Source organism: Manihot esculenta, chromosome 12 (genome assembly GCF_001659605.2).
Source record: "Manihot esculenta cultivar AM560-2 chromosome 12, M.esculenta_v8, whole genome shotgun sequence".
NCBI lineage: Eukaryota > Viridiplantae > Streptophyta > Magnoliopsida > Malpighiales > Euphorbiaceae > Manihot > Manihot esculenta.
In genome coordinates this window covers 183,755-194,812 of record NC_035172.2, presented here as the reverse complement: position 1 = coordinate 194,812, position 11,058 = coordinate 183,755, and the positions used below count along the sequence as shown (strand labels likewise).

Sequence of the window (11,058 nt, the reverse complement as noted above, 5' to 3'; positions counted from 1 at the left end):
TTTTATCCGCTAGTGACGTGTAACAGAACGCGTGTCATTGGGCCACCTGTCCCTGCTACGTTGATACGAATGTACGAGGGAATCAGATTTCTGCTCCATGCGTAACGGCCCCCTGATTCTTCCAGGGCACGCATGCGGGTGGTCCCCTGTGACGGATGGGTAGGCCTCCCTCCCGATCCTGAGCTGGGCCGAAAGGTAGAATCAAGACTGAACCCAAAGAGGATCTGTTCGTTGGGCCGACAATGCTGGGCCGGCCTGGTTGAAGAGACTAACTGGAGTCCGGACTCAAGGCTGGCGGACTGGCGGGTTGGGCTTGAATCGTAAGGAAGACTTGAGGACCTCTAAGATCTGGGCTGATGTCATGGGCTTGGCCCCGGACCGGGATGGAGAAATCCAGCGGTCATCAATTGCCCCTTTACCTTCTCGTCAGTTATTGTCTGGCTGATGAGGGGGTAAATACCGAGAGTAATAATGACCGCGCCGCCTCAAGGACAAAACTGTTCAAAACATCTTTTCAGCTCTTTATTGTTTCACATTTTGAATTCTCTCTGTCTTCTCGGAAAGCTTGCTCTCTTCTGCTCTCTGTTCTCCTTCGCCTTCTTCTGCTTATCCATCTTTACTGTGTTTTAGGTACGCTTTCTTATTCCTCCATGGAAGGTCCTAAACTTTCCGAAGTTTTTGATCTTAAATCATGCATCACTCCTTCTTCCATAACTAAGTTCATTTCTCGAAGGTATTTAGATACTCCGCTTTATTTTATTCGAGCTCCCCTCCAGAATGAGAGGATAGTTCTTCCAAATCCTTCCCCTCCTGGTTTGATAGATCCCCAAAAGGGTCGTAGTATAGTCTTTTTCCTCAAGCAACGGGACCTCGGCCTGACTTTTCCGTTTACCCCTTTCTTCGTCGAGGTTTTTCAGTACTTCGGGATAACCCCCAGGATGCTGTCTCCAAATTCCATTTTGTTCATGTGTTGCTTTGAATCTATCTGCTTGAGCTGGGGTTTTACGCCCACGGCGTGTCTATTCATTACTTTCTTCCGTCTTGTTAAGGCGATCTAGAATTTTTACTACTTTGCCCCTCGTGGAGGGCTGTCTCTCTTCACGGGCTATAAGGACTCAATAAAGGGCTGGGTAGAGAGTTTCCTTGTGGCAGAGTTGAAGAAAGAGACCGACCTGTCGTGGGGAGTGGGGCTCGACTGGGAGGATGTTCCCCTGGGCTGCAATGACCTGCCCCAGCTGAGCCTTGCCGAGCAGGTGGGGTTCCTCTGACTGACTTCTGTCGACAAGAAGTATGACGTCGAGAAGTGTATGTTTGCGTCTAACCTTAGGGATATCCGGACGTGGGTATTGCGCTTGGTCCAGCAGTTCTTTTTTCTTTGTGGCTGGTACTGGAAAGTATGCTAACCTTTTCTGGTTTTGTGTTTTTTTCAGCTTCTGACGCCAAGATGGATCAAATCAAGCCCCCGAAGAACTTAGTTTTGTCCCAGGAGAGCATGAATGCCGCGTTGGATGCCCTCCGAGCTGGACGTCGCGTGTCTGAAGCCACTGAAGAGGTGGCTCAGGTTATTTCCTCTAGGACGGTTAGCCGTCCTCCTACCAAAGCTTCCTCTCGAGCCCCTAAAACGAGCTCCCGCGGTTCCAAATCCTCTCGGCCATCTAGCCGTGGCAGGTCGATCTCGGTTCCTAAACCTACTTTGGAGTCTAGGTCCAATAAAGCTTCTATAGAGGAGGTGAGGGAAGCTCCTCGAATCATTATGAAGCAGGCGGAAGATATTGAGCACGTGAGGTTGGATCCGGTTCTTCCTCCCGAGGAGGTGCCAGGGGGGAGGTTTGAGTCCCCCATTGTTGAAGAGGAAGCCCCGGAGAAGAGGATGAAGGTTATTCTTGTGAAGGAAGATGTCCCGGAGGCCTCTACCGGGAACGCCTCTACTGCTGTGGAGATTGAATCTGAATCTGTTGACAAAGGCGTCATAGAGAAAACTGGGGACAAGCGTCCAGCCCCTCCTAAAATATCTGCTCCAACTCCTGCTCGGAAGAAGTTCAGGGCTTCCTCGGGATCGGCTCCAGCCCTCCCTCCTATTAGGAAGGAGAAGGGTGTCCCCGTGGTACCTCTGTTGTTTGCCCCAGACAACGACATTCTGAACGCGGAGGACATCACCCACCAATCTCCGGCTAGTGTGGTCGCCGAGATCATCAGAGAGCGGATGTTTGGTGGCATCATAGAGGCTTCAGACCCCCGCTTGCTCGCCCTCACTGGTCTTCTAGCCAGTTCCACTAAGGAGCAGGCAGCGTTCCGGTCTCGACCTCGGGGGGAGCTCGGAGATATAATTAGGGAGATGCTCCTGATGGTAAGTCATCTTTTGGTTTCCTTTCTGGCTTTCTTTATTTCTTTCTTCTAATGGTTGTCTTTTTGTACTAGGTGACGGGCCTCTTCATGGAGGTGGATGCTCGCGACCACTCTCTCCGGGAGTCCGTGAATCGCCAGATTGAGGAGGCGCGTCTGGAGGAGAACTTGTCTGCCACCAGTGATGCCAGAGGCAATCTTGCAGCTATTCGAGAGAACTCCGAATCCCTCCAAATCGAGCTACATACAGCTTTGGAGGCCCTCAAGAGGGCTGATGGGAGGGCGGCTGAGGCGCAGGAACATGCTAAGTCCCTGGAAGCAGAGTTGTCTCGCACTCGAGGGGTTCTCAAGGAATCTGACGAGAGGGCAGCTGCAGCTGAGGTCCGCTGTGAAGAAGTGTTGAAGCAGCTGTCCTCCATGGTGGGGACCCTTCGTGAGAGAGATGAGGCCATAAGTCAGAGGGACGAGATCCATCGTCAGTATGAGGCCCTGAAGGCTGATTTCGAAGGAATTCAGGCTCATCTTGATAAGGTGAAGATTCAAAAGGAAGGGGCCCTAGCTCGGGTGGAAGTTCTCGAGCAGGAGCTGAGCAGGAGTTCTGATCGTATCAGAGACCTGGCTTCATTGGCGGAGGAGTCCAAGCTTCATAATCAAAAGCTCAGCCATGAGGTCAGGACTTTGGAGCATAAATGTTTAGCCCTGCTCGAGGAGGCCAGGCATGCTGAGGACAGAATCCAGCTGGAGTGTGAGAAGCGTTTGATGGAGTATAAGGATTCGGCTGAGCTAAAGAGGGAGATTGAACAGGCCTGTGAAGCTCATCTCCAAGATTACAAGGATTCTTCTGAGCTGAAAGCAATCATAGCTGAGGCCTGCCAGTCACAACTTGCGGAGTTTAAAGCCTCTGATGAGATGAAGACTGCTATTTGGCAAAAAAGCTTCCGCATGTTCATGTCTGGCTTCAATCGGGGTTTAAGAGAAGCCAGACTTGCTCCTGATACCCCTTTAGCAAAGCTCTGAATTGCTGAGGTGGACTCTGATGGTGAGAACGTGCTATATGGGGAGGATGATTTTCCCTTGCCCAGAGGGACCTCTCACACTGCAGCTGAGTCTTCTGAGGAAGAAACCGAGCTGCACGAGGAAGATGTGGAGGTCCTCGGACCTGAAGGGGACGACTTTGGGCCTCAAGAGGAGGATGTAGAGCTAGGAGAGGAAGGTGCTAGGCCTCCAGGGCTGGAGATTGTGCCTCTTGTTGGCATTGAGGGGTCTGAGCCGGAGGATGCTAGACCTCTCTAAGATGACAATGTAAATGTAGATAAAGATAATGTAGGTGATGATGTACCTAGAAGTATAAGTCCCTTAAGGACTGTTTTTCCTTCGACCTTAGCAGATAATTAGAATAGATTGTAATACATTTTTCTTTTAATGACATTGTACTTTCCTTTACTTGAACTACTTCTTGTGTCTCATTCATTTTTGAACTTACCTCTGCTTATCACGAATGAAACACTTAAACTGCGCGCCTCGTAATTTTTTTTTTCTAAGGGATCCCCTGTGATGTTTTTCCTTTTTGCCTTCAGGCCTGTCAGAACCGTAAGCCTTTTCCGAGCTAGACTGACTGTACCCGTGAGTTCTATTTTAAGGTGATGAGCAGGGACTAAAACTGAGGTTTTATCTGCTCGTGCCATTGGATTTCTCCTCAGGTTGCCCCTTTACCTCCTCAGCATTTATTATATGAGTGGTGAGGAGGTAAATCCCTAGACTTCATTTGTAATCGCCTGGTTTTTTTTGTTTCTTTTTTTGTTTTGTTTTTTTTTTTTTTTTGAGCAGGGCTTCCTACTGCCCCTAAGTGTTTTATGTGCTTGTCTGCTTCCAAGCATTTTACGGGCTCTTTGCTGCCCCAGTGTTGAGCTCGCTTTCTTGAGGTCGGCATGGTGCTTTTGGCACTTTGGCACCTGCGAGCCCTGCTTTAGTAGGTCGCACTGCTATATGATACAGACGTTGAGGTTCCTTGGTTTAATTTCATTATGTGCTGGTTACTTTGCGAGATCGGGGCCTTTTTGTTAATTCGAGCCCTTTTGGAAGGTCGGATTTGAATTTTCTGTTTCAGCATCCTTTTGAGGTCAGCATGGCGTTTTGACGCCTTTGGCAGTCGAGATCAAAGTCTTTTTACCTTATGACTCGAGCTCCTTTGGGAGGTCGGTGTTTTAGCTTTTTATTTATGATCTCATGCCCTAATCTTTTATTTATGATCTCCGTATTGAAACGGGCGACGTATTCCCTGAGTGATTCATCTCTCCTCTGTTTGACCGTCTCCAGGTAACTCGTCTTCCTATCTGCGGGCACCCCGGCGATAAACCGGCTGATGAAGCGGGTGGCCAGATCTCCAAAGCTACTAATACTTCCTGCCTCAAGGCTATTGAACCACGCCCGTGCTGGCCCCGAGAGCGTCGTAGGAAATACCTTGCACATTAGGGCATCTGACAAAGTTTGCAGCTCCATGAAAGTCTTATAGTTCAAGACATGCTCCCTGGGGTTCCCAGCCCCATCGTATGCGGCCATAGGCGGCATCATAAACTTCTTGGGGACAGTCTCTTGCTGCACCCACTTCGAGAAGGGTGAAGAGGTGGGTAGGAGGGCCTGGTTCTGATCCTTCGTTCCTAGCTCGGCCAAGAGTTGCTCTCTCATCTTTTGCAACTTCTGGTCTATACTTTCTTCTTCTCGCCTGGGCTTCCTCTCTTAGCAGCCCTCCTCTTCCCATGTCTCGCTCCCCACTCTTCCGGTGGTTCCGGCGGAGTAGCTATCGACTTCATCGTTCTCTATCAGCTCCCTCACCCTCCTTCCATGAACTCGAGCTTCCGGCTCTTCCTCTTCTCCGGCTCTCCTCCTCCCGTCTCCAGTTTCTTGGCTGACAGTTCTGGGGTGGTTGAAGGTAGGCTGAGGTTCGTTGGTCTGGGGTTCTTCTACCACTGGTGAAACGTTTGTGGGGGTGCTAAGGCCCCGTTGCTGCATTATCTGCCCCAACCAGTGGGCGGTGCTTTGTAGTTGGAGGGCCATGGTTTGAAGGTCTTGGTTGGATAAGGTGACAGCGGAAGCATTCCCCGTCAGGCTTGGCGAGGGGTTGAAGGGGATTGGTGTTTGGTTGTTTGGCGTTGTAGGACTAGAAAAAGAGAACTGCTGCCCCTCTTGGGCAGAGCTTAAGTCATTTGGAGTGACGTTGTTTTCGTTGTGGTTAGCCATTGTGGATCTCAGTGGGTATTTGTGAGAGTGGAACTCCGGCGATGAAAGGATCTCCTTCGTTCCCACAGACGGCGCCAATTGATGATCTGAGATCTAGAAAAATGGGGTTTTACAATGGGTTTTGTAAATCTGGAAAAACTTAGACCTAGAGGAGAGAATTTCTCCTTTTATATGTTTCCTTTTGTCCGCTAGTGACGTGTAACAGAACGCATGTCATTGGGCCACCTGTCCCTGCTACGTTGATACGAATGTACGAGGGAATCAGATTTCTGCTCCATGCGTAACGGCCCCCTGATTCTTCCCGGGCGCACATGCGGGTGGTCCCCTGTGACGGATGGGTAGGCCTCCCTCCCGATCCTGAGCTGGGCCGAAAGGTAGAATTAAGACTGAACCCAGAGAGGATCTGTTCGTTGGGCCGACAATGTTGGGCCGGCCTGGTTGAAGAGACTAACTGGAGTCCGGTCTTAAGGCTGGCGGACTGGCGGGTTGGGCTTGAATCGTAAGGAGGACATGAGGACCTCTAAGATCTGGGCTGATGTCATGGACTTGGCCCTAGATCGGGATGGAGAAATCCAGCGGTCATCAATAATTTTTGAAGAAGTTTCACTTTTTCCTATTATCTATCTATCTATATATATATATATATATATATATATTATTTGATGTGTTAATTTTTTCTTATTATAATTTTAATGTATATTATTGTGTAATTTTAATAAAAAAATACCATATGATTTTTTTTAAAAAAAATGCTACTATGTATGAAAAAAAATTCATTAATATGATTTTTTGTCATAAAAAATGTTTAATTCACTTAAGAAAAATCTATAATGATTGTCGTGTTCATAGCCCAAATCCAAACCAATTGATAATTTAAATAATTTTATTTATTGGAGTTTGGTTACAACAATTATTCAATTTAAAATAGAATAATTTTGGAATGGATTGATTTGGAGTAAAATTTTATTCAAACGGATGAATGTACACGCCTAAATAATAGGCATCTAAAGTATAACATATATGTATAAGGAGTGGCAAAAATACATATGTTAAAATGAATGCTAGTAACACAATAATGGATAAGATTATTAAACGAATGAAATATATATTATATTATCTAAATTCTAGTCCAAATTAATTCAAGTCTAAAATGAAAACCCTAACCTAAAGAAAAAATGAAAATATTTTATGGATACTTATTCCACCATCAATCATCGGAAATTCAACATTTAATTAGGAGTATCTTACAAATCACGGAAAACCATATACTATAAATTATTGCTCCAATAAGAAAAAAAATATGTACGCTCAAACCCCACAATTACAATGCCATAACCAGAAAGAGAGGTATTCAATGTCAAAAAAACATAAAGAAACTTAACTATAGTGCCAAAATGGCCGGAAAACAAAACTCCAGTTCAAAGAGTTTCACCATTAGCCATCTTCCTCCATTGTTGCATGTTGGAAACTCTAACATTAGAGTAGCCATGCTTTCCTTTAGAAAACTTGAGCGTTAACTAAAGAGATCTGATATCAAATAATAAAAAAAAAATAGAGAAAACAGATAGACAACAACCATAGGGAGATGGTGGACAGGACTTCTTTCACTCATATTGGTGTTGAGGTCACTATATTGGCATTCAAGTCTGATTCACAATCTAAAAGATACCCACTGTCGCAGGTTATAAGACACAACTCCCTCTCAATAACCACATATTATAACAAAAACTAAAAGGATCTATTTACACAAATACCGATAGTAAAGATCTCATAATCAATAGAGAAACAGGTTCTGGTAGTTCAAGAAAGACAAACAAAAAATAATAAAAAAATCTCTCTAAAAATCTATAGAGCACCAATCATTAAAGAATTCTAAGAAGTAAGAGATCAAGGAACAATATAAGATAATCGCTAACAATAATTTTGGCTAGATGTAATATAAATTAACAAAGAAACTTGTTTTATTTTATTTAAAGGTGTGCAATTGGTCGATTCAATTTCATATTAAAAATTAAAATTTACTTTTTAAAAAATCAAATTAAACTTCATGTTCTGAGATCCAGAGAATAAGGTTTACAGTGCGATTGTAAACTTAGATAGAGAGGAAGGTGTTCCCTTCCTTTTATTATTTTCTTTTTGTCCACTAATAGCGTCTAACAGCCTCTCTGCTTCAGTACTACTTGTCTCTGTCATGCAGGTTCATACGTACGGAAGCGTCAGAGCTCCTCCACACCAGACGACCATTTAATTCTCTCGGTGCATATGCGGACAGGGTTGCGAAATGACTGGGTCTGCTATTCTTTACCACGTCACATCACCGGGCTGGATTTCTTGTTACTGGACCTGGGCTCGCGGTTGATCCGACCTGCTCCACGTGTTTGGGTTAAGACTTAAGACGTTGGGCCGGCTTGCTGAAATAGACTTCCGAAATTTTGGGCCTGCTTCGTTTCTTTGGGTTTAGCCTCCCCTAGAGTAAATGAGACCCAACGATCATCAGAACCAAACTATAAAAATCAAATAAATTAAATCAATCACAATAAATAAGTTTAGTTAAGTTCACAGATAAAATTTTTCAATGCTTTTCACATAATACAAATCCAAATAAAAAAAATAACAAAAGCATGTTATAAATTTCAAGAAAATCTCAAAATGTCAAATAATCAACAAAATTCAACATAGTATAATATAATAGTTATAAATATACCAAATTACACTTGCAGACTTAGTCTTGTGGTAAATGTATCTAAGTAAATTTGAGAGATATCAGGTTTTACTTTCCAAATTTTCATTTAAAAAAAATATATCAAGTTATTGTATCATTTTTAATTATAAGTATATGATTATATTTATAATATATTTAATCATTTATTAATTACATTATATTCTATAATTAAAGGTTATATATTCTACAAAAACTAAATTATATGATGAGAAATTTACAATTTAGTTTCTTAATGTTAATCATATTAATGAATGGATTCTTTAATTTTTAAATTTAACTATTTAGTCCAACAATTTTATTTTTAATAAAGTTAAAGCTTCTCTGTCAAATCTACCATTAGTTTGGAATAAAAAGATAAATATGCCCTTAAATAAATTAAGATTATTTAAAAAATTCATTATCTCATCCAATTATTTTAAAATAATTGTTCTTTCTTCCTAAGATGACATCTTCTAAAAATTAACTAATACATCTTTATCTTTTAAAAGATGAACAATTTTTAACAAATTTATACTTCTCCTTGAAAAAAAATTAATACCCTTTCTATTTTTGTAATATCCGGCTAAACTCCGGCGTCAGAATTCTCACTTTTCGACGGAATCTCTATCAAAATCTGGAATCTTGAAACTGAAATTTTAAGAAGGGTAAAATAAGATTTTCATAAAATGAACTTTTAATTGGTTTTATTATTTGGATTTGTGTTAAGAAAAGAAAAGAGAATCAAGTTTCAGAGGAATTTCCAGATTCAGTTGTTGAACCTTCAAGTTCGGCCGCCGAAGGTGGTTCCTCCAGCCGCCAAAGGTGGTTTCTCCAGCCGCCAAAGGTGGTTCCTCCAGCCACCTATAAAATGCCTTCAGTCCGAAAATGAGAGAGCTTTCTCTCCATTTTCGAGCAGAGTTAGGTCCATGCCGTTCCTTTGATGCTCTTATTGAAATTCCTTCAAATTTCTCAAAAAATTTATGAGTTTTCATTTTTTTTGAATATTTGAGTTTGAATCTAAAGTTTTAAATCTTGGAGACCTCCGGAGATCGATTTCCCTCATCTCCAAGTTTGGGTTGCAATCACCTTTGTGTCTCCAAGAGATAAGTTTAAATCTTTATTTTTCTTCTATTTCCTAGAAGTTTTCAGCAAGTTTTAAAGGGGGTTAAGGGTTGTTAATACATGCAATGATTAAATCTAAAGTTTTAGGGTTGGGTTAGGTTGATAATGAATGCTTCCTCTTGTGTTTTTGTAGTTGCTTGATGGAGATTAGACTAGTTTTTATGTCCCTTATGCATGTTGAGTGAGTATGGATGTTTATGAGTTGTTGGATGTGAGGATCGGAGTATTTGGTGGCTGTATGCGTAGGGCAGAATCGGGTTCTGTCTTGTTGGAGAACCCAAGTTCTGCAGCCGAACTTGCTTGTGGAGGCAGCCTTTTGGCCGCCTAACCTGCCGCCGAAGGTTCCAACCTTCGGATCCGTGTGGGCTTTAGGTCGCCGAACCTGCCCCTGAAAGTTGCTGACTTTCGGATCTGTGAAGGGTTTAAGCCGCTGAACTTACCCCTGAAAGTCACTGACTTCCGGATCTGTGAGGGACCTTCGGTCGCCGAACCTACCGCCGAAAGTCCCTTGTTCAGCTTTCCCCTATTTGCTTTCTAGGCATGTTTTGTAGTGTTTTAGGGGTTCTTAGGGAGTTGTTTAGAGTCTTGTAAAGGTTATGTTTGGTCCCTCATTTGAGTCCATCTATGTAAGATCGGACCTGGGAGACCGTAGAGGCCTGCAGTGAAATAACTGCGTCAGTGTTAGGCGAGCGTTAGCCAGAGGTGAGTAGAACTGAACTGATATATTATTTTAAAGAATTCAAACTTTTTGAGCATGCTCATGCATCACGAATGCCATGTACATGTATTAGGTTGTTTGCATTAGAATTCACAAATATGATGCATTGCATAATTTAGGTTGATATGGATGGATGTTGGATGATCCACTAGCCCTCGAGTATGATATGTTATGACGGATATAGAAAGACCAAGACTGCCCATTCTACGCCCCTGACATTATGAATATGTTATGATATGTTTAAGAGGAAGTCCTGAGGAGCACCCGTCGTGGGTCGGACACTATTGGAATTTGTAGAGGGTTACTGGTGACAAATCCATCTTGATGTAAATTGTTTGTGTTGTGACGCATTTCATTCGATCATATGTTTATTGAACTGGTTTTATGTTCTGCTCACTAGGCTCTTGTAGCTTATCCTTTTCCCCTAACCCCAGGTTTGCAGGGTCAGAGTTAGCTCGGGGAAGTCAGCTGAGTTGCTAGTATAGCTTTTTTGTAATAGTATAGATGTGGACATGTATTATTTTATGGTTTTAGAAGTGTGCTTGACCTTAGTTTTTGTCCTTGTAATCCCAGTTTACATGATCCTTATGTAAAAGTTTTAATTATGAGTTATGTTTCAACTAAGCTTGAGGCATGTGATGTTTATCATATTGGAGCATTTGATGAGGGCTCTACTATGAATTTTATGTTTTTAGATGAATTTTATGTTTTTAGTTTTGATACATGCACAGGTCGAGTCTTGGTTCATGAAATGTTTAAGTTTTTATTTTTGCGTGATCATGTAATTTTATCAGGTGTAACAGAATGTACAGTAGGCTTGCTACAGGCTCCGGCGACCTTAAGTCGTTCCGAATCCTAATGCTGATAGCGGTCCGATTTCTGGATCGTTACAATTTTTTTTTTTTGAAATAGGGGTTGGGAGAGTCGAACCTTAGAC

General features: G+C 42.8%; 1 protein-coding gene across 1 annotated transcript; it reads left to right on the top strand.

Moving 5' to 3' along the window:
• The first annotated feature begins 1,444 nt into the window (after positions 1 to 1,444).
• On the top strand, positions 1,445 to 3,360 carry LOC122721362 (uncharacterized abhydrolase domain-containing protein DDB_G0269086-like). The gene is made up of 2 exons (XM_043948932.1): positions 1,445 to 2,347; positions 2,485 to 3,360. Exons 1-2 carry the CDS (start codon positions 1,445 to 1,447, stop codon positions 3,358 to 3,360), a joined length of 1,779 nt encoding a protein of 592 aa, XP_043804867.1.
• Positions 3,361 to 11,058: the final 7,698 nt, after the last annotated feature.